We start from the raw sequence: 25,450 nt of genomic DNA on the forward strand, positions 1-25,450 counted from the left end.
TTTTTGTACGAGACTTTTGAAAGCTTGGTATGAGATGTCAGAAAGGTACTTCACCGGTATATAAGTAGGAAACTTCTTTAGTCTAATGTTTCTTTCGATTCTGTCATCTTTCTTCCAATGGCCAATTGTTACTCTCGTTGAAACGTGATCTATACATTCGTTTCCTCTCTTTCTTTCTAGTGTCATATTACCTATTTACCATTATCTTGAAAAGAATTCAAAATAAGGGTAAATCAAACACGAATTCCAAATGCATCCCCTTCAAATCACTTCGATCATTCTCCTAGGCCTCGTATCCACCACCTCAGCTCACTTCTCTAAAGCTCCCACCTTCCCCCGAGCGATATCTCCAAATAACACCTGTGGATTCAACGGTACCGCAGGAGCAGGAGCAGATGGCTATACCTGCCCCTCAAGTCTTCCCTGTTGTTCCTCCAATGGATTTTGCGGCAAAACAGACGATTATTGTCTAAGTAGCAATGGCTGTCAATCCCAATATGGAAATTGTACAAGTCCAGTTGCTCTTACCGGAAGTAAAGTAGTTAGTACCGATGAGACATGTGGGATAATCGGGGCTGGGACTCAGGGATATAGCTGTCCGAATGGAGAATGCTGTTCTAATAAGTAAGAAACCATATGATACTCGTCATAGAGTTGGAAGAGTTGGTGTTAATAAATCTCCAGTGGATATTGTGGAACTACGTCGGATTATTGTGCTGCTACTTCAGGCTGTCAATCAGCGTATGGAGTTTGTAATAATGCTACGAATACCACTACATCAGGAAGCAAAGCAGGTACCAGCACAGATAGTCTCTGTGGACCAGGTGTCGGTACTTGCGCATCAGACGAATGTTGTTCTCTTGCTGGATATTGTGGCACCACCGAAGGTATTTCCCCTCACTCGTCACATACACATACCCATACAAATCCTCTAATCACCCCCAGAATACTGTACCGCTCCCGACTGTCAATTCGACTACGGACCCGCCTGCGACGCCAACGCCATCCCCACCGGAGCAAACACTTCCACCATCGCCCGTCTAGCCCTCGGCTCCGTCCTCTACGGCAGCGACGGTATCTACGACTGTGCCACTCCCGGCGACATGGCTCTCACCTTCGACGACGGCCCCTACATCTACACCTCCCACATTCTCGATCTCCTCGCCCAATACAACGCCACCGCAACCTTCTTTATCACCGGCAACAACAATTGTAAAGGACACATCGACAACACTTCTCTCGAGTGGCCCGCCCTCATCAAACGCATGTATGATAATGGACATCAAATCGCATCGCACACGTGGAGCCACCCTGATCTCTGCAATATCACCAGCGCACAGCGCAAAAACGAAATGTGGAAAAATGAAATGGCCCTGAGGAATGTCGTGGGTGTTATCCCTACGTACATGAGACCACCATATTCAAGCTGCACCGCTGAATGCGGATGCGAAGCCGATATGGAAGATTTGGGATACCATATTACATATTTCGTACGTCCTTTCCCTCCCCCCCAAACTCACTAACTAACTAACTAACACTTCCCTTCCCCCCCTCTAGTCCCTCGACACACAAGACTACCTCAACGACTCCCCCACCCTCATCCACAACGCGCAAGCCGTTTTCTCCACCTCCCTCAACGCCTCGAATCCCCGCACCGACTCCCCCCTCGTCATCTCCCACGATATCCACAATCAGACGTCGCAGGTGCTAGTCGAGTATATGTTGAAGACGGCGGTGGCGAAGGGGTATCGACCGGTGACCGTGGGGACCTGTTTGGGTGATGAGATGAAGAATTGGTATCGTACGGATACGGGGGCGACTTTGGGGTAGGAGGGGCGCAGGGGTGGGATGGATGAGAATGGGAGGGAAGGATAGGATGAAAGAGGGGAAGTGAGAGAGGATTTATTGTGTAATGATGTAATGTAGATGTAGGCTTTTAGATATCTTTAAGTGCATGTATGGAACGGGGTAGAGTGGGAATAAATTAATCATAATGATGTTTGTTACATGACAAGTTATATAATAACATCTCATAGTCTCAACTCGCCTCCTTCATTTCCCTCCCCTTAATGCAACATCAGAATACTTTTACAGGAACTAGTAAATCTCAACCACCTCACTCTACATTACACCACGTCATACCGCACCTTTACACATTCCACCCTGAGCCTCATACAAAACTTCACATCTAATGCATAATAATGATAAAAAGACTATAATTCTCAATCAATCCTTTCTTTGCGTTCTATTATCTCAATCCATCCATCCATCTTTCGAAGAACGAACCCAATCCTCACTATAAGTCTTCCCCTCTCCCTTCCGAGCAATACGATACAACGAAGAACAAACAATAATGCGCCCCAGCTAAGACTCCCGCAATGCATCCCACCATCCATCCATCCATTTATGGCTAATCCACAAGATATCTTCCCTAAGAAACCATCAAAAAGAAGCAAAGACAATTCTTCCTATCGACACGAATAGAAATCTGACCAAGTTTTCCTTTCTTATCCTCGCTACCTCTTTTCCTTCTTCCCCTATTCCTATACCGAGAAAAAACATCTAATATCTCCCAACATTAGGCACGCCCTCTGGCTGAACTCCATTCTCCACCAGCTCTTTGTCCAATCCCTCAAGATCCTCATCGTCATCTTCTTCTTCACTCTCCTCTACTTCCTCACCATCCTCATCCTTGAATCCACTATCAATATCCAACTTCCTCAAACGTCTCCTCATCTCATCCCTTTCTCCATTTTGCCATCGAATCAAAGCTGCAGGCGCATGTACTTTGAATCCATAAATTCGTGGTACATATCGATCATAACTCTTCGCTGGGATCATAGCCGGATAGACCTGGAATAAAATATTGTGAAACGATGTTCCGAAATATGCGCCATCAATTGCAGAATGTCGAGAGGATTTAGGATTATAGATATCTTCACAACGAGAACAGTAAAGTTTGACGGCTTTGATGTTTGGATTGTCGCTTTGTCCCATGGGGAGAAGTGGATGTGATTTACACATAACTCGAGGACATTTTCCAAAGTCAGCTTTCTTGTATTTCTCAAGCTGAAATGATTTTGATTAGCACGACTTTCATGACGAAGATTAAAAGAAGTACTCACCATTTTTGCCAATCCTCTAGTCGTAACGATATAACGAGCATGAACTAAACCGTATAGATGTCTCGCTGACTTCTCAATAGTCTCTCTCATCTCATCATCACAATCTAAATCAAAGACATCCGTCACTAAATCCAACGCATATTGATAATATTGAACCTCCGTTTGAAGTCCTGTAAGGTTGAATCGATCGGTGAGATAATCTTCGTCGATTTCGCAAAAGTACTCATTACCGCGAGACGAAATGAACTAAAGGAAAAGAAAGCATTAGTAAATATAGTCTGCCAATGTATGTAAACTGATATGAAATATGGCTGAAGAACCCGTGGTGCGAATCTTTGGTGCATGAACTCGGAGGTGAGACTCGACCCGAGGGGACCGCGCGAATCAAAATCGTGGCTGCTGTACGGTGGAGGTGGTCCCGCTCGTACATTTGAGACCCAGACTTCCACATGTTGGTTAGAAAGAGCTGGTAAAAGCTCATGGAGGCTTTCCATTGCTTCAGTATCTGCCAGAGAGCGGAGACGATGTTTTGTTTTGCGTGTTGATTCCTCAAGACCTTCAACTTCGGAAGCTCGACGTTTCTTGCCTCTCCTGGCTCTCTTCGCTCTCTTCGCTCTCTTAGCCCGCCTGAGTGATAGAGTTGGCGGAGGACCTGGTGATGGCGAAGATTGAGGAGTTTGATACAACCGGTAGTCCAGACCAGTCGCAGGCGGACCATATAACATTGTGCGTGGCTATCGATTCCACCTTTCACAATGATCGGTGAGATGCCAGTTTAATGATGAGATCGCCAGGAATAATCTTCGACGCCGCAGTTTCCATTCACTTTTATCAAATGCCTTCTCCGTTCCTTCCGTATCGGTCGGCAATGTCTTCCTTAACATGGTCCTTTCCGCATAGAATGAGTTTTTTCGTGGGTGACTGTCGTCGATAGGAAAGCGCGACCTCCTGCCGTTTAGATAAATCGAGGCGCGCAAAATGGCCAGCAGGGAACGACACACAACCGGTCCCATCAATCTCCCCTAAAGCACCAAAAACTTCAAGCCAGAAAAATGAAATTATAACATACCCAATCTCTCCAATAACTGGTATAATCGCTGTCCGTTTCGCTATTAAAATCCTCCATGATAAATGTCGCACTTGGTGCACTCGCTCGTAAGGAAATCGCTGGTGCGAAAGCTGCCTTGATCGTGACTCGAAAAGGATATCGCTTGGTTTAGAGTTGCCTATAACATGTGCTTGCTAGGTCGATATTTACGAAGGAGGGTGGAAAGGCTGAATGTCGTTGTCCTGCTTTAATATGGTGGAGGGGCAGAAAAGCGGAAAGGAAAGTCGTGCACGGACCTTGCTTCTCTCTACAAGAATCTGGAACGGTGAACCAGCCCCTTTAACACAATCAACATCTGGGAAGTAGAACATAATGTGTTACATGGAGTCATAGATTTGAAAGAAACCAAAGGTTGGCTTATTATATTGTATGATTGAATTTGCACATCTATCAACGGCAAGCCCCAAGGCTCGCTGCAACTTGGAGATATTGAAATATATAATGATTTGGAAACGAGATGTCAAGAAGAAGAGCATTGACGCTTTCTTCTCCCTCTCCCTTCCACCGAGGGCCCGTGTAAGGCAAGAAGTCTTGATGTATTAGAATCGACTCAAGCAATCGAAGGGAAGTTTAAATTCAAGCTTTCATATTCACAATATTATTAAGCTTCTTAACACTATGGTGGCTTTCTACTTTTCTGAAGATCGGTATTCCATCGCTGCATCTCCGTTGGCATGAAGATTATGATATCTCATCGCCTTCAACGATGTAGAAGTCTTCATAATAACACTCTCAACTCCCTCTAAAGCCGCCGTATGCTCACTGCAACACATCTCTTTATCCTATTGGGTATTTTCGTTCCTGTCCCTATCCCACCAGTTTTCCTAAATCTCATTCCCCTTCATCACATTATCCGGCAAGCAGATAACTCCCAAGCAGGCCACAAAGGTACCCGCTCCAGCCAAAAACAATGGTCCATTAAGGCTCATAGCCAACAGCTTCGCTGCAATCAATGGGCTAAAGATAGAGAACAACCTTCCCCAACAACTAGCCATTCCACTAGCCGTTCCTCTTACCGATGCCGGAAAAGCTTCTGGTGTCCAGCCATAGAGTACCGAGTTGAACATAGATTGAAAGAAATACTCCATGACGCTAAGCCCCACGTTCGCTGCTTGAGTATTAACTGCCGCGAAGAGAAAGAATGATGTAGCCATTAATGCAGATGAAACGATCATGGAAATTCGTCTTCCTGTTCGAGATACTTTTACCATCAAGGCTCCTAAGCCCACACCTACGATACCCGGCGTGTAAATGATGACAAAGTTGCGGTAAGTTGCGGAGTATCCAACTGCTTTTTCCAGACCCTTCCGTGCCAAAATTGTAGGAAGAAATGCACCTTTAAGATATGAGCATGTTTTTATGTAATCAAAGAAGTGTGAGAATATATACCTGAGACGGAAAATCCCCAATAGTCAAATGCGTATATTATCCATACCAATATGGTGACCTGTGCCATTTGCTTTGTTTTGAAGAGAACCCCAATCCTTTTACCTTCCCTTTTGATCTTTTGAAGCAAAGTTAAACCTTCAGGAACTTTTCCACCTTGAAGGCGAGCGTTGCCAGACGTAGTGGAGGTGGGAGACTGAACCTCATCCGTATTATCCAAAGCCCTAAAGTCCTCGATTGTAATGGTCAAAGTTTTTCTGTTCGTTTTTGCGATACTTTCTAACACTCTGAAAGCGTCAACGTCCCTGTTCTTGCTGAGAAGATACTTGGGCGACTCTTGGAAGGTGAATATGAAGAATCGCATTAAAAATACAAGCAAGGATATCGAGCCTAGTGTATATAGGAGATATCTCCATCCCATGTTATCTTTCTTGGAACAGCATTCAGCTCCTGGTGTCAAGTCTTTTGCTTTGCATGATTGTAGGTTTGTCGCGCAGGAAAAATTGGGTATATATGCGTAAGCGATGCCGCTGCAAACTACAACTCCAATCGGTTGGAAAATGGACAGGAGTGCCAACATGAAACGGTTTTTCTATGTTGAGTGTTAAATGCAGCTCCTCTAGCATGAAGTCGCGTGGGGGTCACCTGGGGAAGGAATTCCAAAGCAATTGTTGTGTCTATAGGAATATTTCCTCCAATGCCAAAGCCTGTAAAGGCAACTAACACAAGAAGACCATTGTAAGAACTGGGTATCGCCATGCAAATACCAAAGATCGAGGTAATGAAGACCGTGCCATTGAACGCCCATTTGCGACCTGAAAGATGAAGTGAGTCACGAAAGAATGTAAAGTGATATGGGCTGGGAACTCACCAATTATATCTACCAAGACACCCCACACAAAAGCTCCCACGGTCAAACCAGAGTTGACCACTGTAAACAAACGACCCAATTGAGTATCTGCATGATTTAGTCAGCACTACATCTAGTCGTACAAGATCCCCCTCAACCAGTGCGACCTGTCTTATCTTTGACACAACACGGAGCCCATATCAAACTCAGCTTTCCAAGCTCAGGGATCAACCCAATGAGAGACGTTACATACCAGAAATTCCCATTTCCCTCTGCATAACCGGTGCAATCAACCCGAATGCCTGCGCCCAGAGTAGATCCAAAAAGTACCCCAAGCCACATAAGGACCATATATACCACTGATATCTTCCCATGCCCATGAGATCAATCTCTCTTGCAACCAACAAGATCTTTTTGTCCTGTATCGATAAGCCATCGGGAATTGGATCGGCGGCCAATCCTTCGGCGTCAGTCGATGTCTTCGAGACTGGTGAAATACGACCGTCGCGTGAACTATCTATTTCGTTCAATTAGCATATATTTGACTTGTATAAATTAATCCGGATTGAAGGAATAAAGAACTTCACACTTCGCCTTGTTGGAGACGTAAAGCCTTTAACGTGTTCAGAATTTGCCACACCATTTTCAATCTTCCCATCTTTCATGTTTAAGGAATCCATGTTTAAGAGCGGAACTGTACTTTCACTTTCGTTCTCTGGAGTAGCACACACTGCCTTCCCTTTATTCTTAAGAGAAGTATCCTCGCTGTTCCAAGAAAAATAAGTGCGCATGGCATATGAGTTATGTATGTATGTGCTGGGTTAGTAAGGTCAGTTGATTTACCGGGATGGAAGGTCAAACAATGCGATGATATCAACATCCATATCTAACTTCGCACTTGCTTAGCGGGAACATTTTAGCCTGATTAGCTGGAGGTTTGTCGATTGGACAGAAGCAAACAACCACCAGTGAGTATTACCCGTGTAGTTGAATTGTCGTAACTTATGAGATAGGAGGATCGTCTCGATAGCAAGCATTACCTACATTGTAAACTCACCTCCGTCGGTTGACACTAAGCCTAATACAGAATCGGATCTGGGTTATTTATTAGGCGAGATTGAAAATTCAAGCTTTCTTGCGAAATCCTGCACCTGGGCATAGGGAATGAGAGATAACCTTGATTCAGAAAGGTTAGGGTCGTCCGTTGTGTATGAGTCGATATGGTCTCGAGACAGCAAACAGTAAGACGATGAAGATAAGAAAAGAATGGTGAATTTGATTGATGCGTTCATGCATACCTAGCCACCCACCTGGCTACGTAGATACCTGGGCAGGTAAACAATGAAGTGAACACAACTTTAAGCTGTGACAGGAAACTGCGCCCAAGACACCGTGCCAACGCAATTTGACTCTCTGATAGCCTTGGTTGACATATTATACGACTTGTCCCTGCCCTAATTTCAAGGGAAAATAGTTAGATTCACTTAGTCCACTTGGACTCGCGGAACGAGGCGATCTCATAATGGCAATTGGAAATAAGGAATGCTATTTACTAGCAACTTCCACATTTCCAATCGTAAGCCGGGGCAAAGCGGGGAAACTTAGAGGCTAAAGATCATCGTCATCCAAGGTCGATCTGGACTAGATCCTCCGATGCAAATAAGTGTTTCTATGCGTTTCGCCGAGTAGCTATCAGGGAGGATTGATTGTAGTACCAACGATTGATTGTAGTTGTCGGAACAGTCGATAAACATACGGTAATTCCTTAGGTAGGTATTTACGCATCAGCCGACTTTGAGGGTTTCGGCTGACAAGGTACAGTGGGGATGGAGATCTACCTTACGTACCTACCTATCTATCTTATCAACACACAAAATCAATGTACCTGCACCAAGCTCGAGACCAAGACAGCTCGAGTGAATTCGCAGGTTCGCTTCAGCCCCTATGAATATCACATAAATACGGACAATTCAATCACACTCTGCAAACTATAGTTCATTCATATTTATTTTTATAATTTTAGTGTTTATCATTGCGCCTAGAATATATTTACAAAAGCTATCTCATGTAATCAACACAAGAAATAATACCCTTTTCCTGCTTTCACAACTCATGACAGCAATAGAGCGCAGCTGCCAGTGATGTTCTGCTATATGCTTGTAGCCAGAATGTTTGCTGCAAGACGTGAAGCAATTTGTGAAGACGATATCAGTTTCCCAGACGCCAATACTGTAAGATCCATTTGCGTACAGACCCAAACGCCAATTTATGTTAAAAAAAAAAGAGCATGCACCAAACCAAAGACAACAAGAAAGATATCACTCAACGCCTCGAGAAGCATCGACATAAACCAAAGTCGAACCATTATAGACCAGGATTGTGTGTGGTATATTGGTAGTCGAATCCATAAGATCATCCGTCGTAAGTACCATTTCGTATCCCAACCAATTAAAATGCAAAGGGTGTATCCAGGGAAGAGCACGATGAAGGTAGTAAATATGATTAAGTATCATATGTTCTATGAAGATTCTAAAGGTTGGGTAACGTCAATACCATAAAGGGAGGCATGTTTCTTGGCCCATGATCTGGTAAGAATTGAAGCTAGTGGAATGTTAGTCGTAGTCAAGATGTTTGTTCGTTCATATGGAATTACATACCCTTCAAAAATTTCTTGCTAGCATACTTCTTGAAGAATGCCTCGTGAGTAACAGGACGAGCAAGGTAATCAACCATCAATTGGAAGACAGGCTCAATCTCATCCTCGCTGTAACCAGAGTAGTGAGTCAACATTGGGTCCCATTCACCTTTCTCGAGAATGAGGCGGGCGAGATACATGGATGCAGCAGCGACGTGACTAGGGAGATACTTCATGAATCGATGATCAAGGAGACTGATTTCCATCAAGTACTTGCCCAAAGTGCGGGTCTGGATATCATAGTCATCTGCCTTGGAGATACGTCTCAAGAAGTTCATTGGGTTGGGATAGCTCAAATCATAGTTGAGAGCACTAAGAACATAACGCTCGGCACTAAGGATCTCTGCTTCAGTGAATCCATCATCGGCGACGTGACGGAAGTTGGCGACGTGAGGTGAGAGGACTTCTTCGTACTTAGAAGCAATGAACATTGCAGTAACACCAACGAGCTGAAGACGATCGAGTTGAACAACTTTGGTGGAAAGGAAGCGGTCGATGATGTTGACGGCAAGGAACAAGGTTTCTGGGAGGAGGTGAAAGCGTGTGTGAACTTCAATGAGCCAATCGACGAGAATGCCACGCATCTTCCACTCCAGATCTTCTTGATGTGCCATGTACTTTTCATTGGGTTTGGTAGCAATCTCCAACTTCTTCAAGTATTCGAAGATTTCAACGACATACTCAGCCACCATCAAAGGGTCATCGGTGTCTTCAGCATCCAAGTCGCGTACACCTTCGGCAAACTCAAGTCTGACGGATTCCTTTGGCTCCGGCTCAACGACAGCCTCTGCCTCCACCTCATTCTCCTTTTCTTCAACGACAACCTTAGTTTGCTTTTCTGCTTCAATGTGAACCTTCTTTCGGGATGGTTGTTCGTCTTCGACGGGAGCTTCTTCCTTTACCGCAGCAGCTATCGAAGCAGCAGTGGTCTTTCTCTTCATTACTCCAGATCCAGCAGCCTTACTCAACGACTTCTTGTTTGTATCCTTAGCTCCGAGGGCTGATCGTGTACTATTCTTGGTGACGCCAGTTGGTTGTGAAGCTTTCGAAACTAGTCCGCTCTTAGCAGCAGGCTTCTTTGCCTCGACTGCATCTCCTCCCTTGGCAACATTGCTAACATCTCCCAAGGCTGCCCGCTTTCGGGCCGGCTGTGCAGTGGTAGTTGATTTCTTGGTTGCAAGTGGCTTCTTGACGGCACCGGTAACTTCTTCCGTAGTAAATGCTGCAGATTTAGATCTAGTAAGACGGGTCGTGACACCAGCTACGTTCTCATCGTTCTCATTTGTAGGAGCCCTACGACTAGTTGCTCGACTCTGTATGCATACATGATTAGCATGAACCAATTGGAAAATCAATTGAGCAGATGCATAGATCTGGAATCGAACAATGTGGTTTCTGGGGTACATACAACTGGCATATTTGACGATGTGTTGTTGTATTAACTATTATGTGTGGAGTGTTGTGGAGAGGATGATGGTGGGTCGCTAAAAAAGATGATGGTCAGCAAAACGCGGTATGAATGTTGGAAAGCGCGTGGTGAATGCTGAAGACGACGACATCAAGACGCGAAAGCTCGACGATGTCAAGATGTATCAGGTTAAGGGTATACATACATGAAGATGTATTGAATCTTCGATAGATCCCAACGTGTAATCGACGATATAAAGAATGGGGTTGTGATATATCGACTTTGTTGACAGATGAAGAATTGAACTCGGGGGGTTTTTTTTTTGGAATTGTACACGAAACTGAAGAAGTTGAACGACTGAACAAACAAGATACCGAAAAGGACCTAAAGCTGGCAAATACCTAAGAGGTTATCAAGGACATGAAGAGGTCGGAGATCGAAGGTCGAAGGTCGAGTGTCGAATGTATTGTTTATCTTGGTAGGAAGTGCTGATGTTTATGGGTGGATGTGGATGTGGATGGAGTGAATGAAGTTAAATGTGTGCGAGTGAGAGGGAAGACTTTCTAAAGAGGTTGTCAGAGCTCTTCCAAGGTTGCCAGGCACTCGCTTGTTATGGGTGGGGATTGGATATTTTAGCGTATTCGTGCTTCCTTCGCGGGTTCTTTTCTTCGCTGGTACAGTAACAAGGATTTTGGAAGAACGAATGAGGGAACGGATGGTTTGAGGAGTAAGGGCAGGGCGAAAGGGAGAGATAGAGGAGATGTCGTAGATATGCTTGAATTAAGTGAAGTGACTTATTACGGACGGAATGACCAAAAGAAGTCTTTACAATATCATTTACCACAGACCACTGTATATACTGTATATACCGTATTACGGTATTTACTGTAATCCAGTTTACCTACAAATTGAAGACTTTTGGTCGGTCACAACAACATCATATATAGATCCACAGTTGACATAACTTTACTCGAATTGAAACTTGGGAAGCAAGTTAAACGCCAAAGCTTTTGTTGATTTGCATCTTCTCCTAGGCAACCACTACGCAACATGTATCCATTTCGATTTCGGGTGGCTTGGTACCGTCTATCCCGTCTCGAGAGTCCACGTGTGGCTAGAATGTGATGTGGCTGGTGATGAAGCCGCACCTAAGAAAATGTCTACCTACCTACCTAGGTACCTAGTTGTATAGGTACTGGGCATGATAAGGTAATAATTCCTGCTGGATGAATTCACTTCAGATATTGACCTCTTGATATACAATCTATCATTGTATATATCTTGGGTGAGTTTCATACTGTATTTCATGCTTCTACTCACATACAATACTCACTTCAATTTTTTATCTGATGTAATGATTGAAATTTTACTTCTCAACTCTGCTGCAACTTATCACCACATCCAACACTCAAACTAAACTTAATCGGGAGATAGCCTTTCCGGAAGAAGTTTGAGATACCTTCAACCACGAACGACATCGACCTTGAAAACTCGCAACCACTGTTTCCAGAGGCTCTCGCCGTGGCGAGAAGATCAATCGAATTGTGGTGACCAATTCGATATACAACATACATCATGTTTCAACCCAGGATATTTGCGCGACAATGTCCAAGGGCAACATGCAATTCTCTCCCCATACTTCGAGCCTTCCCTCGCACATACGCAACGGTCGTCGAACCGGTGCAAGCCGAAGTACCTGCAGCACAAGCTGTGACAGCAGGCTTTGCACCTCCTGTATCTTCCTCAGATAGCAGTAGTGCTACTTTTGCTATGCGAACATACAAACCAAGAACGCCTGGTGTCAGACATTTAAAGAGACCTATAAACGATCATCTATGGAAAGGAAGACCATTTTTACCTTTGACTTTCGCAAAGAAGGGTCATGGAAAGGGTGGAAGGAATAATAGTGGTCGCGTCACAGTTAGACACCGAGGTGGTGGTCACAAGAGGAGAATTCGTACTGTCGACTTTCATCGAATGACACCAGGTGTACACACAGTGGAACGTATCGAACATGATCCAGGAAGGAGTGCACACATTGCTTTACTGAATGAGGAAGCCACTGGTAGGAAGAGTTATATCGTTGCCGCAGAGGGCATGAGAGCTGGAGATAAAGTACAAAGTTATCGAGCCGGTATCCCAAGAGATTTATTGGAAAGTATGGGAGGATTCATAGACCCGGGTGTGTTGGCTGCAAAGACTGCTTGGAGAGGAAATTGTTTACCTTTACACATGATTCCTATTGGTACAACTGTCTACAATGTTGGTTCCGCAAAAGGAAGAGGTGCTGTCTTCTGTAGAAGTGCAGGAACACATGCGGTTGTGGTGTCTAAAGATGATGAGACATCTAACAACGACAAGGGACCAAGGTTTGTCACTGTGCGATTGCAGAGTGGCGAGGTGAGAAAGGTCAGTATGCATGCATGTGCAACTGTGGGCATTGCTAGTAATCCTCATCATCAACATCGACAACTTGGTAAAGCAGGTCGTTCAAGATGGTTGAACATTAGACCAACAGTCAGAGGTCTTGCTATGAACGCTGGTATGTTTTCCATTCCAATCACAATATAAGTATGATTACTCACAATATCAATAGCCGACCATCCACACGGAGGAGGAAGAGGTAAATCGAAGGGTAACGTCGATCCAGTCAGTCCATGGGGCATGCCGGTATGTATATTATCCTCAAACTTCGAGGATACCACTAACGTTACTTCACCTCTAGGCCAAAGGAGGATACAAAACTAGAAAGGTTCGCAAGCCCAATAAGTGGGTAGTCACTCCACGTGAGAGAAATCACGGAAAGAGAAGAACAAAATAGAGGTTCAATTATCATGATATACCTTGGATTGGAGCTGTATATGTAGGCTGGCTGTAAGCTTTTCAACTTGTATACAGACGTATTCTTTATACACCGTGTACAATATCAAATACCGAACAAAGATATGCCTATTGACACCCCATGCTTTATGTGCTGACTTGCGTGTCTATCTTCAATGATCGCTTATCTTACGTCGCAAGTATAGGTACCTACTCCGGACTGCCCCATAGTCCGAATTGGCAGACTGGGTGATATACCTTAGCTTACAATGCCCACAAGCAATTCAGTCTTTCAACCCAGTTGATAGCCTTTCCAATAAAAAATAAAAAATCACAGCCTTCTCAGCTTCCCCTCTATCCCCTTCCCCAAACCCCCACGGCCCGCAATCCCGATCCATACTCGCCAATCCCACTCCATCCCACTTCATCCCACCCACCACCTCTCGACCACCGAGTCAACACGCTCGTAAACACGATCAATTTGGAATAAACACATCACAACAAATCCTACAAAATACCTAATTCCTACCTAGCATAAGATAACATGTTAATAATCTATACTACCGGTAACTTTATACTATATCAAACTACACTAAACCAACCCAGACTAAAGCATCCCCCACCAAATAAACATCACACAATCCAATCTTCATCTATTCATCACCTCACCACCTCACCCCTCTTTCCTATAACAGATTCTTACATAGAGCTATAGTGCCGTTGTGTATCTATCTACATTATTCACTAACATAGATACTAACATAGATATGCACACACTATCAGACTTCCCTTCCGTTTTATTCTTACCTACTAAACTTAGGTGTATCTGCTTCGTCGATGGTGATCTTCGGGATCTATGGGATATTTAATGTAAGTGATACAACATAACATAATAGAACATAACATGACCCAGCGAGCCAGCATCTACAAACGCCCCCTCCCCCAATCTCCTATGATATAAAACCCCTCGGTCACAATTACTCACCATTCCACCATCCAACTATCATCCAAATCACAAGTAAGTAAGTAACCAAGCAACCAAGGAAACCATCACAACAAACCCACAAATTCTCATCACCTAGGGAGATAGCTAAGATACCCCCACGCAAACCTTTTCTACAAAGACCAGACGTACTAATACTAGTACATGGACGTGTATCAAGGAACACTGCGTAGAATTACTCCCTCCTCTCTACTCTTTACCCCCTTCTCCCCACTCCCTCCCTCTAAACTAGCAACTACAAAAGTACCCCTACTATCTCACCCACCCATATACTAACTAAACAGACAAAGAGACAGACATCTAGACACCTAGACAAATAACCATACTCAAAACCCAAACCCCAAACTCACAACTCCCAGTCTCCCAGTCCCCCTTCAAAAAACAGGAACCGGAACAAGAACAAGAACAAGAACAAGAACAAGAAGAAAAAGAAGACTAAATCAAAAATAGCTTTCTATCTTACCTTTCCTCCCTCGTGCGTACACACATATACATACACAAGTTCACCATCTGATTGTAAAAGTACGAAAGTAGTAGAAGTATCGAATCCAAAATCCAAAATCCAAAATCCAAAACAAACAAGAACAAGAGAAAATACCCCCTCCGAGGCTCCTACCTAGTTATACATGTACCAGTATATACATACATACACATACATAAGCACACCCATATAGAAAATAGCAAATATTCAAGATCCAAATGCCTCAAAATCCCACAAGAGATGAATATTTCAAAGTTCCCAAGTTCTCAAGAAGTAACCGAAACATTTTCAATATCTCAGTATCTCAATATCTCAACTAGACTTGAATGAATGCTCAAAGTAACCTCATGTTCTACGAATCCTATATCCTCGAGAATTGGCTTGACTTTTTCGAAGCAACTCAATGATAGACAACAGATGAAACCCTTCAGTCATTCACCACCATTCAGCCATCAGTCATCTCTGCACTGTGCTTTTACGTTTATGATACGATATAGTCAGGGCTAGCAAGCACACAGGACAATGAAACTGAATGTTTTTGGATGAATCTTGGATCTTCAAAATAAAGTGTTAAATCCAAATTATTACATCAGATATCTATCATACAAACCTCGCCCATCAAGTATACGGTATACTTCTATACAGTATACTCCATGATGTCAGCTGCAACCTGATTCTACCCTTAAACCAAAAAGAGGTTCTCATAGCAAAGCCAATGTGATATTCCAACGCCAATGTCAATCCAAGCCAATGTTGCCTTCCTCGATATTTCTCCTGGACCATATTTGTATCCATAGCTAATTCAAAACACATCATATCATATCGCATTATATCCGAGCAGCCCAGACCTAAACCTAGACCCGAACCCATCACCTGATAAATTTCATAAAGTTAGTAACTCAGTTATTCCCCTCCCAGATATCCATCGGATCCATGGGTCCCAACCCCATCATTTGTCTAAACACCCCCTCCCCCACCGGCGTCAGTCCCGTAGTCGTCTGCTGCGGCCACGGATCTGGAGTCGTATATGTTCTCCCAGGCGTTTCTGGCATACTATATACGGATGGTGTTATATTCGACCCAGCTGGAATGTTATTATATCCCGGAGGTGTCGAGAAAAACGCATCCATGAGACGTACTTCGCGATTGGTATCTGGTGCTGCACGAGTTTCATAGGATCCAGTATTTGTAGTATTCTGTCCATGTTGTAGAGTAGGAGGTCGACTATCAGACGTGGATCTGAGTGCTGGATGGGTGGAAGTATTGCCAGTATTGGAAGATAGACCCGTTCTCATGCCGGTGTTTGAAACATCGTGGATGTATGTATTGCCGTTTGATTCTCTGCTTTGACTGACAGGTACGCCTCGCCTCAAGTCTCGAGCTTGTGTTTGTCCGTTCAACTTAGGCCAGCCTCTCTGTTCCACGTCGAAGTCACGAGGGAATGGATCAACGATAGGGCTTGTTGACGTTCTCCTAATCCCTTGTTCGTTATCGGCAGAAATACTGCGTGATGTTTCTTGAGGGTTAGTGGGACTGTCGCCTATCACTCGAAAGGCATCCGGACCTCCTCCCTCTGCGAATCGCACAACGTTACACCCAGATTGATTATTTGCTCCAGTAGTGGTTGGATTCATTCCGGGCATCCCAGTCTCCTTGGATCCCATCTAAATGCATTAGATTAATAGATATCGAAAGGCGTTGATGTGACATACCAAAGTCTCATCCCAAGATCCATCTTTTTTACTATTGCGCATTCCCATGGCCTCCAAATCAACGTCCAATTGTACAAGAAAGGACTCTGTCAAAGGATTCTTCTTCTTTAAGGCATTCATGGCTTTCAAGAGAAATCTTAGAGAATCCGAAACTGGAGAATCTTTTGGTGTATCGTTGAGGTGTTTCACAAAAACGCGTGCGGCTACGTAGAGACAGAAACATATAAATGGATTCATCTATAAATTGGTTAGTAATACTTCAAACAAATCTGTGTGTTTATGTTTCTGCGACGCGCTCACAGTTGATAGATCCATATGCGAGATCATCTGCATGATGCTTGTGATCTCATTGGCAGCACTGATGGCTCTGATTTTGCTTTCGGCGGCGACAGTATCAGGCAGTCGATTGCTTTGAGCTTTAAATATTGCTGCTTGATGTAGGCAGATGGTAGAAGCATGAATATTCATATTTAAGAATACACTATTAGGATTAGCCATTCCGTGAGGCAGTCGAAGGTGGAAAGGTAAAGAGAGGGATGTATTGAGAAGGATATTGTCCATGTGTCGATGCCGCTTCCAAAACTCCCCATTTAAGTCGTTATCACGATGACCAGGATCAGAACGATGTAGATGTAGGAGATTTCTTCCAAAAAGTGACGCCATCAAAACAACACCAGCGAATGGTGACAACTTAGAGGCGCCCTGGGGACTCATTGAATCAGTCAAACTTTGCGTTCTTTCCGGTCTACTCATGTTGAAAGCATCCTCTGAAGATGGTAAGTCCGATGTGATATCCTTCTCATCGATGGTCATAGGCCAGCCAGTACCGATACTAGCATACCGATCTTCGCAAAAGGCCATCCAAAAAGTTCTACGCCTCTCCTCCTTTTCTGTCCAATCTCGCGGTGGTGGTAGACACTGCTTGACTTCTAAACCAGGCTTATCAAGTCTATGTAGACCCATCCTTCAGTCGATTAGCGGACAAGCTCCACATAGACTCTGGGTACTCACATTTGACATAATCTAATAGCAGCCCCAGTGCTCATCCAAGCTCGAGGAAAGTGCATCATTTTGAATTCGTAAAAAGCTAAAAGAATATGAACTTGTGCATGCGAAACAGAAATTATGCTTTCACCAAATCCTTTCAGCGTATCCATTTCCATGTATTTTCGGGCTCGCTGATAGAAGTGGTCTTTAAGATCCATGTATTTTTCTGAACTGGAAGCTGCCAGCGTCCACATTGCATATCGTAATGAAACTGGTGGCCGTTGATTTGGCGCACTATATAATGCCTGTTAGATCAAAGAATGTTCAATTTTGGGACCAGAAAGTTGCTTACAGATTCATTGCAGCAAGGTACCGATATTTGTGGATCATTGGGAGGGAAGGGTGAATAATTTCGAAGTAAATTTCATGCCTAGACGATGTAAGCTCATGTATGTAATAGCCTGTCGAAAAACATACAACTCATCAACTACCTCTTGGAGGGGCAATGGTTCCTCAATCCCAAGACCAATCATCTCCCACGTAGAGGGAAAGTCATCAAGCCCCATTCCCATACCAACAGTGGCCGAAAATCCCATTTCATTCAACGTCGGTTGAGCATCATTGTTATAGCGCCATCGCTCGCCGTATACTCCAATATTCGGACTAGGAACGTTAAGATCTGGGGTAGGGCCGGTCCGCAACCCAGCCCCGCTAGCATTGCTTGTACTTGGACTTGTAGTTGTAGGTTCTTGTGATTTGAGCATATTCTCGACTTGTTCTGATGGTATGAGGTATTAGCCAATGTCTAAGAACTACTGAGGTATCAGATTCCCTAAATTTCAGGATCCTGGCGCCTAGAGACTCACTCAATCTTTCTTCTAATGCTTTCACATAGCCACGTTTTGGGCCAGACTTTCTTCGCACAGGATCATAAGCACAATCATGTCCTAATCGCGTACACGTTGAACAACTTGGTTTTGAACTATCGCATTTAAGTTTTCTTTTTCGACATATAATACATGCAATTCTCTTCGGTTTTGGAATTGTCGAGTCTCCTCCATTTCCATCTATTCGACCTGCCATATTGCCCGTATCTTTCACACTACTGTTTGGCCTTAAATTGGTTGTTTGTTGCGAAAAGTCATTGAAAAAGTCTTCGCGAGGTGTATTCGAGTTTGAAGACATTTCACATTGAAGGATGATTCAAACTTTGAAAGAATGGGTTCCCTCCGCATCCAATGCAACCGATCATCGACGTCCAGTAAGCTTGCAGGGTGTGATGTGTCGTGAGAACTTGTTATCGCAACGAAATCGTGCCGGCGTGATTTAAATAAAGATAATCGCAAAGGCAATTATTAATTCGATGAACCAGGCAATGTTGCAATGTGACAAACGGCTTGTCAATGAATGGTGTATATTATATAATAAGGAAAATGCAAAGAACAAAGCTGCGCTGCTATGCTTTTCGATAAGAAATTGAAGAAGAGGTGGAGTTAGGTTATCGAGATTCGGAAGGAACACTAGAACTTTATCAGGCCTCCTCTAATGCCTGTAAAAATGTCTGGCGATGAGGGTCTATACGTCCGTATCACAACTACCCATAAGGTTTGGGGTCTATAAAAGTGAGGCTATTCCACTATTCCGTGATAAAGGTGGAGCCATGGATGGGAGATCATGAATGGGGGAAATGAACCAGGGAAATCATTGCTGACTGTGCGAGGTCTACAAATTAATGGCAACGCACAAGATATGGGAACATCATCGCATTGCAACAGTATAAAATCAATTAGCAACGTTTCGTAACAGTTAATCCTAACACGTTATCTCGAGGTTACTCAAGGCATCAGCTTTAGAGTCGTTTTCACTCGCAAGCTAAAATAAAACCTTGTTCGTAAACCCCGCCTTTCACAACAACCATTGGCATCTTTAGCAAGAGATGCATATGCATGGCAGACGCGCTGCTGCTTGGGTACACACCAGCCTTGTGAGACAACCGGATGTAATTAAAGCTCAAGAGACAAAGGAGATCCTATTAGTAATACGGCTGGATGTTGCCCCCGACTCACCAATTCATGCCATACATTCTTTAAACGTCTTGCTTGGGAAAGTTCATATTTGGGTGACTAAAATGATGTGCAATTGATCCAACACGCTGAGGCTAAAACGCACGGAGGTATGGATCATGGGTCTTTGCTAGTAAACTGTATTTGGACAACATCGCCCCAAGTTGCCATGTATATCTTCCTAATTCTTCGAGATACAAGCTAGTGCCTAGATAATCGGCGAGCAAGATATATCGTATACACCTTCGTCCGCATCGTGATGATCATCCGTCGCTTCTGTTGTGAGGATAACTTTACGGTGGCCTTTCAATCGAATTTCTTGTCGTTGTGCCTTCCAGGGCATTCGTAAGGCTTATCAACCCCTTGCAGAAAGCTTACAAGCTGGCTTCAAAGACCATAGAAATCAGGCCCTTTACTTCCTTTCTAAGTCGACTCCAATAATCTTCAAGCCACCGTTTTCCACATATGCTAGAGTATATTTGTTGGGATGCCAGGCGACAACAGGACAAGGGCTGCCTTTGACGGTGTACACATGCTCTCCAGTCTCTGTATGAGCAATTTCCAATCCTGTACCTTCATCACTACCCCCGACAATATAGCTTCCATCAAAGCTAAAACTTATGCTTCTGATGGGGCCCACCATATCAATCAAAGTACGTTGACATATCCAATCAGTTGTATCCCAGAGTGCAATGATGGAATCCGAGCCTCCACTGGCCAAGAACCTAGCTGTTGGCTGCATCTCCACGGAAAGACACGAGGATGTATGCCCGTTCAAAGTGAAGGGCTGTGAAGCCTCGAAACTCATGTTAAAGGTGGGTTTGAAGTCAGGATAGGACAAAATCTTTATACGACCTTCTCCCGTTGTAAGAAATATTTTGTCACCGCTCCAGCAGAAAGCAATTTGGTTTGTTTGCACTGGCTGCTGATGTGAAGCAAGGGGGGTTGATTGTGTTGGGGAAAGTATGTAGATATTATCAGACTATTGATGATTAGCTCTGGTCTAAAATGTGCAACGGTAAATCAAGCTCTTTAAAATAGGGTTAGGCAACAATTTCACACAGAATACACGATAACTCGGACTGGTAGACTAAGTTTGGCTTTGAAATTCTTGATGAGAATCCATAATTGAGAATAGTTGCAGAGTCAGGTAACAATGCAATATCAAGGATGAGTTATTTCGGGTTTAACGTTTCGAATGCCCCAATGGGACTCGGGACTTGGACGTTTCTCATGACGAGACTGCTGTCCAAACTATTGGATACCTCTTATTCACAGAGAGAAATAAAAATCGGTATTAGATCACGTACCTTGTTACCAACAACTAGGCTCTCGCCGTTCGGATGCCAGACTAATGTGAATGCGTCGCCCAATCCTTTGACTTCGTTGATCACAGCTTTAGTTCTGACGTCCCAAAATTTGACAACACCATCGCTGCTTACACTGGCAAGTTCAGCATCTTTTACAGGATTGAATGCCACCTTTTCGATTCCAGCAGTGTGGCCAACAAGTTGAGTAGAGTAGTTCACTGAAGGTCTCTCGGGATTCCATACCCTCAGCGTCTTATCTGCAGCCCCAGTTGCTATCAGTGAGCCCAGAGGATTCCATGAGATTGTCCTTAAACTATACAAAGAGTCAGTGAAATGAATATACAGAACCAGTTGGGCGAGTAAAATGCTTCAACGTCACGTGATATCGAAACCTTCCCATAGTTGTAATGGTGGCCATCCAAATGATTGAAGGGCATACCTATGAGAGCCAGAGCCTCTTGTACCAGGGTCGCTATAAGTTTGGGTCTTTAAAGAGCCAAAATATCCGGAGAACTTCTCCTTTGAGAGACTCTGTCGATGGCGGAGGGGTGCCATCTTTTCTATGTATTTGAGACCTTTGTGGACGCCGAAAATAAAATGTATTATATAATTCTTGAAGAGGTACTAGGTATCTTAGTTAAAAGAAGATATTGCGTAGTATTGTCATGAAAGCTTTGAAAATTTTGAGCTCATGGCTATCGTGCCTGTGCTTATTGTGTTCAAGACAATGATATCGGTATGTAGTACACCTGGGCAAGTCGAGAGCTCACCCTCCGGGTATTACCGAAAATTAGCCGCCAATTCCATTCAAGACAACCTTGTGTGATCATGAGCTTGTAATTATTCACCCAGTATTCAGAACACAACGAAGAGCACCTTGCTCAAATTATACGCCAATAACTTCCGCGGACATGCGATGATGTGGATGAAAATTCCAGTGGCATTGGACAGCCATGTACTGGCCGATTGGAGCGCCTCGAATATACGCAGCAAGCAGCAGCGCCGCATCTAAAGATCACATTATCCAAACGGACGATGACGCGGAGTCGCGGGAACCTACAGAAGGCAGCGGATCTCTGATAAATGTGCCGAACGATGAAACCGAGGAGAATGCTGATGAAGATCAAGAGTTTACTTCCGGTTTATCGACCCCCATAACACCTATCACACCGGGCATAAAGCCAGTTGAACACGACACTCACACTCGACCTTCGAATAGATCATCCCTCACCGATGCATCTTATTTTCCTTCTGGTCGACCAGAAAACGATCCGCTGCTGGCACTGAGAATATCCCGAAGTGGTCATCTTTTCGCGGCTATAACATCTACTACCCTTACAATATGGCAGACAAAGGTACTTTTATTCCGAAATCTTCAAAGTCTGGGACTGAGTTTTGCTAACCTATTCCCATAGCCTACTGCCATATTGGCTGTTGTGGTTCGATCCCATAAATCCCTTGCTACATACGGATCGAATATTTCCCTTCTTCTCAGACCCGATTCCATGATATTCGTCGTTCAGACAACACATGGATTTCTCATAACTTACACTCTAGCCACTGATCCCGAATCCAGAGTTTTCAAGCCGCACTTTGACAATCATATAAATCGTAGACAAAGTAATTTCAGTGGTCATAGGAGTCAGGGTGGAGATAGGATTCTTTGGGGGCCAGGGGAAGGAGGTGGTGTCAGAGACGTGAGCGTAAAGTTTCGAATGGTCATCAAGGTTGACGCAGGTATCGGCAATGCTTTAGCATTAGATGATGAATTAGTCGTCGCAACAAAGAAGCCAGGGGCAGTGCAGTGCATCAGATGGACTCCTGATAGTACAGGAAACCAAACAAGCACAGAGATTTTTAGCCGGATGGAATGGCTAGCTAAGAAAGCCAGCGTAACCGAGATGGTGTATGATAGACCGATGAATTTATCTACTTGGATCACTAGTGATGGTCGGGCATACGCAGTGCAACGTCATACCCGGCACAAAGATTCAGACGGGCACCGAAAATTGTTCAGAGGCTATTGCTTTCATATACCTACAAATGAAGACAACAATGCAATCAGATCAGCTATCAATGCCAGATTCTCTCTCATAGCCGTTGGTTGTAATGATGGAACCATACAAGTCTTCACCGCCAAGGATTATGTCGGCAATGTACCGCCTTCACACACTCATCGCCTGTCAGTTTCCCGACACTCCTCTGGTCAATTGACTTGTCTCAGTTATTCTCCCGATGGATATAGCCTTTTCGCAGGATATGAAAATGGCTGGGCAATGTGGAGTGTGTTTGGCAAACCAGGGGCAAATAGTTTTGGATCAGACCGAAGGATATGCGAAGAAAACAATGAGGGCTGGCTGGTTGGTGTTAAAGAGGCTGTATGGATTGGTGGCGGGTCCGAGATCCTTCTGATTAGCCAGAAAGACAATCGACTTTGGACTTTAGAGATGGCGCGTAGTGCTATTACTGGATGCTATGCCTCTGCAAATATATCTCGCACTTTACTCCAAACTACCTCGAATATAATGGTTTATCGAGGTTATGATATGCCTGACCTTACCACTTTATCGGCAGAATCGTCTTTGTGGCACAATGCTCAGATACCTTCCAGTTATCTTGTGGATCAATGGCCCATACGTTGTTCTGTCATATCATCGGATGGCAGATACGTCGCTGTGGCTGGTCGGCGTGGACTTGCACATTACAGTATTAATAGTGGTCGATGGAAGACATTCGTCAATGAAAATATGGAGAACGAATTTCAGGTACGAGGAGGTATGTGTTGGCACCAACACATATTAGTTGCTGCTGTAGAAGCTGGAGATTCTTTCGAGTTGCGTTTATTCTCACGTGAGGCTACCCTCGACAATACCGCCATGTTGCATGTTGAGTACTTGCCAGCGCCGGTGGTTCTAATCGCCCCTTCTGGGGAAGACTCTCTACTTGTTTATACCTATGACAATTTACTGTATCATTACATCTTTGCCACAACAAATGGTGTAGCGAAGCTTGTACAAGTTGGGCAGATAGCATTTCATGGTATAGTCAGATCCCCAGCTAGAGTAAGAGGCCTAAGTTGGATTTTACCGGATGAACAGATACTGGAAGGAGACCCGTCACAAGACGTGGCTGTTGCAACTGTTCTATTCTTGGTTGATGGTAAACTTGTGTTATTACAACCATCACTCAACGATGAACGCAAACTCAAATACGATATGAGAGTCATTGCGCAAAATATCGAATTCTATGCCCTTATGAGAGATCAACCATTAGCGAACCCACCCAGAAATACTGCATCCACCGAGGAATTGGGAGACCATGGGCAAGGTAATGGGTTGCGAGATGCGCTTTGGTTCTTTGAAGGCAATGAATTAAAAGTATGGCCTGAGGTTCAGGACGTCCTCCGCTCTGCCCCGTCGGAATTGGGTCGCGAACTTCCCTCCACGGTATCCATACCTATTGATTTCTATCCTTTGTCAGTTCTACTCGGCAAAGGTATTCTTCTTGGACTCGAATCTGATCTAGTTCAGCGTCGTGATGTGAATTTTGCTTTTTTCAAATTCACAATTAGGGTATGTACTGAGCATCAGTCCGACATTGAATTCACGCTAACGTATATTCTAGACTCATCTATTTATCCCACAAATCCTACGCTTCCATTTATCTCGATTTGATTCTTCTGCAGCTTTACATCTAGCTCATCAGTATCAAGATCTTGAATACTTTGCGCACTCACTTGAAATTTTATTACATAATGTCCTCGATGAGGAAGTAGATACGCCACCGTCACCTGAGGCAGCTTTATTGCCAGGTGTGCTATCATTTTTATCCTCGTTCCCTCAATACTTGGATATCGTTGTACAGTGTACTCGTAAAACGGAAGTGAGGTCATGGCGGACGCTATTTACCTATCTACCACCACCACAAGAACTGTTCGAGGAATCGTTGCAACGAGGATCTTTGAAGACAGCGGGCGGATATTTGCTGATCCTTCATACTTTCGAAGAATTGAGTTCAAGCTCAGAACAACTTGTTCGTTTGCTTTCTCGTGCGAAAGATGAAGAGGATTGGGAATTGTGCAAAGAACTTGCACGGTTCCTAACCGCTCTTGACGAAACTGGGGCTACCTTGATGGAGGCATTGGAAATGGTCAGCCTTAGAAGCCCTAATACCGACCGAGAAGCGACGAGTTTTATGTTTGAAGGTACAAAATTAAAGGTTCCTCGTCCAATTAAAGAATCTAATGTCAATGGAAACAACGGCAATGGTGAATCTAGTCCCGGGATGTCTCAAGGGAGTAGTGAGGCGGACTATTTTACCTCCCGCCACTAGGTCACTAATGAGTAAGTTTTGGTGACTTGCGATCGCAAAGTCAATCGGAAGGCGTCTAGGCAGGGCTCACAATTGAATAGAATGATGAATGCCATGGTTAACACGACATAATGTTTCCCGGCAATTTATATTTAGAATACCGCAGCAGCAGAAGTATACATGATAATTAC

General features: G+C 44.0%; 8 protein-coding genes across 8 annotated transcripts; 3 read left to right on the forward strand and 5 right to left on the reverse strand.

The window, feature by feature from the left end:
• Positions 1–250: 250 nt before the first annotated feature.
• On the forward strand, positions 251–1,830 carry EAF01_001900 (uncharacterized protein; the record flags this gene model as incomplete). The annotated part of the gene is made up of 4 exons (XM_038910150.1): positions 251–624; positions 685–887; positions 946–1,490; positions 1,558–1,830. 4 exons carry the CDS (start codon positions 251–253, stop codon positions 1,828–1,830), a joined length of 1,395 nt encoding a protein of 464 aa, XP_038774962.1.
• Positions 1,831–2,562: 732 nt separating this feature from the next.
• EAF01_001901 (uncharacterized protein) lies at positions 2,563–3,850 on the reverse strand (the record flags this gene model as incomplete). Its single annotated transcript, XM_038910151.1, has 3 exons — positions 2,563–3,069; positions 3,126–3,371; positions 3,446–3,850. 3 exons carry the CDS (start codon positions 3,848–3,850, stop codon positions 2,563–2,565), a joined length of 1,158 nt encoding a protein of 385 aa, XP_038774963.1.
• Positions 3,851–4,802: 952 nt separating this feature from the next.
• On the reverse strand, positions 4,803–7,869 carry EAF01_001902 (uncharacterized protein). Its single transcript, XM_038910152.1, has 6 exons — positions 7,059–7,869; positions 6,723–6,986; positions 6,491–6,577; positions 6,265–6,434; positions 5,623–6,211; positions 4,803–5,569 (listed from the first exon to the last, which is right to left on the reverse strand). Exons 1-6 carry the CDS (start codon positions 7,258–7,260, stop codon positions 5,058–5,060), a joined length of 1,824 nt encoding a protein of 607 aa, XP_038774964.1. The 5' UTR covers positions 7,261–7,869; the 3' UTR covers positions 4,803–5,057.
• Positions 7,870–8,458: 589 nt separating this feature from the next.
• Positions 8,459–11,099, reverse strand: EAF01_001903 (uncharacterized protein). The gene is made up of 4 exons (XM_038910153.1): positions 10,778–11,099; positions 10,573–10,648; positions 9,127–10,477; positions 8,459–9,070 (listed from the first exon to the last, which is right to left on the reverse strand). The coding sequence occupies exons 2-4, from the start codon at positions 10,579–10,581 to the stop codon at positions 8,988–8,990; spliced, it is 1,443 nt and encodes a 480-aa protein (XP_038774965.1). The 5' UTR covers positions 10,582–10,648; positions 10,778–11,099; the 3' UTR covers positions 8,459–8,987.
• Positions 11,100–12,147: 1,048 nt separating this feature from the next.
• On the forward strand, positions 12,148–13,393 carry EAF01_001904 (uncharacterized protein; the record flags this gene model as incomplete). Its single annotated transcript, XM_038910154.1, has 3 exons — positions 12,148–13,114; positions 13,169–13,242; positions 13,298–13,393. The coding sequence occupies 3 exons, from the start codon at positions 12,148–12,150 to the stop codon at positions 13,391–13,393; spliced, it is 1,137 nt and encodes a 378-aa protein (XP_038774966.1).
• A 2,024-nt stretch (positions 13,394–15,417) lies between these two features.
• On the reverse strand, positions 15,418–19,198 carry EAF01_001905 (uncharacterized protein). The gene is made up of 7 exons (XM_038910155.1): positions 18,442–19,198; positions 18,053–18,353; positions 17,928–18,005; positions 17,600–17,869; positions 16,889–17,552; positions 16,589–16,825; positions 15,418–16,540 (listed from the first exon to the last, which is right to left on the reverse strand). The coding sequence occupies exons 1-7, from the start codon at positions 18,758–18,760 to the stop codon at positions 15,776–15,778; spliced, it is 2,634 nt and encodes an 877-aa protein (XP_038774967.1). The 5' UTR covers positions 18,761–19,198; the 3' UTR covers positions 15,418–15,775.
• A 168-nt stretch (positions 19,199–19,366) lies between these two features.
• EAF01_001906 (uncharacterized protein) lies at positions 19,367–21,662 on the reverse strand. The gene is made up of 3 exons (XM_038910156.1): positions 21,388–21,662; positions 20,949–21,261; positions 19,367–20,620 (listed from the first exon to the last, which is right to left on the reverse strand). Exons 1-3 carry the CDS (start codon positions 21,501–21,503, stop codon positions 20,051–20,053), a joined length of 999 nt encoding a protein of 332 aa, XP_038774968.1. The 5' UTR covers positions 21,504–21,662; the 3' UTR covers positions 19,367–20,050.
• A 239-nt stretch (positions 21,663–21,901) lies between these two features.
• On the forward strand, positions 21,902–25,280 carry EAF01_001907 (uncharacterized protein; the record flags this gene model as incomplete). Its single annotated transcript, XM_038910157.1, has 3 exons — positions 21,902–22,303; positions 22,364–24,520; positions 24,573–25,280. 3 exons carry the CDS (start codon positions 21,902–21,904, stop codon positions 25,278–25,280), a joined length of 3,267 nt encoding a protein of 1,088 aa, XP_038774969.1.
• Positions 25,281–25,450: the final 170 nt, after the last annotated feature.

The sequence above is a fragment of the Botrytis porri genome, assembly GCF_014898465.1.
Source record: "Botrytis porri strain MUCL 3234 chromosome Unknown BPOR_002, whole genome shotgun sequence".
NCBI classification, from domain to species: Eukaryota; Fungi; Ascomycota; class Leotiomycetes; order Helotiales; family Sclerotiniaceae; genus Botrytis; species Botrytis porri.

Bases quoted from the DNA above. Each gene is read 5' to 3' on its own strand.
- EAF01_001902 (XM_038910152.1), bottom strand. From the start codon at position 7,260: ATGCGCACTTATTTTTCTTGGAACAGCGAGGATACTTCTCTTAAGAAT. The intron at 6,435-6,490 runs GTGAGTTCCCAG...TTCATCTTTCAG, and splicing joins TGTCTTGGTAGATATAATTG to GTCGCAAATGGGCGTTCAAT. The intron at 6,212-6,264 runs GTGACCCCCACG...CACTCAACATAG, and splicing joins CTTTGGAATTCCTTCCCCAG to AAAAACCGTTTCATGTTGGC.
- EAF01_001903 (XM_038910153.1), bottom strand. The intron at 9,071-9,126 runs GTATGTAATTCC...ACATTCCACTAG, and splicing joins TAGCAAGAAATTTTTGAAGG to CTTCAATTCTTACCAGATCA.
- EAF01_001905 (XM_038910155.1), bottom strand. From the start codon at position 18,760: ATGTCTTCAAACTCGAATACACCTCGCGAAGACTTTTTCAATGACTTT. The intron at 18,006-18,052 runs GTATGTTTTTCG...TACATCGTCTAG, and splicing joins CAAGAGGTAGTTGATGAGTT to GCATGAAATTTACTTCGAAA. The intron at 16,541-16,588 runs GTATGTCACATC...TAATGCATTTAG, and splicing joins GATCTTGGGATGAGACTTTG to ATGGGATCCAAGGAGACTGG.
- EAF01_001906 (XM_038910156.1), bottom strand. From the start codon at position 21,503: ATGGCACCCCTCCGCCATCGACAGAGTCTCTCAAAGGAGAAGTTCTCC. The intron at 21,262-21,387 runs GTATGCCCTTCA...CTCTTTGTATAG, and splicing joins AGAGGCTCTGGCTCTCATAG to TTTAAGGACAATCTCATGGA. The intron at 20,621-20,948 runs GTACGTGATCTA...AATCATCAATAG, and splicing joins GCCTAGTTGTTGGTAACAAG to TCTGATAATATCTACATACT.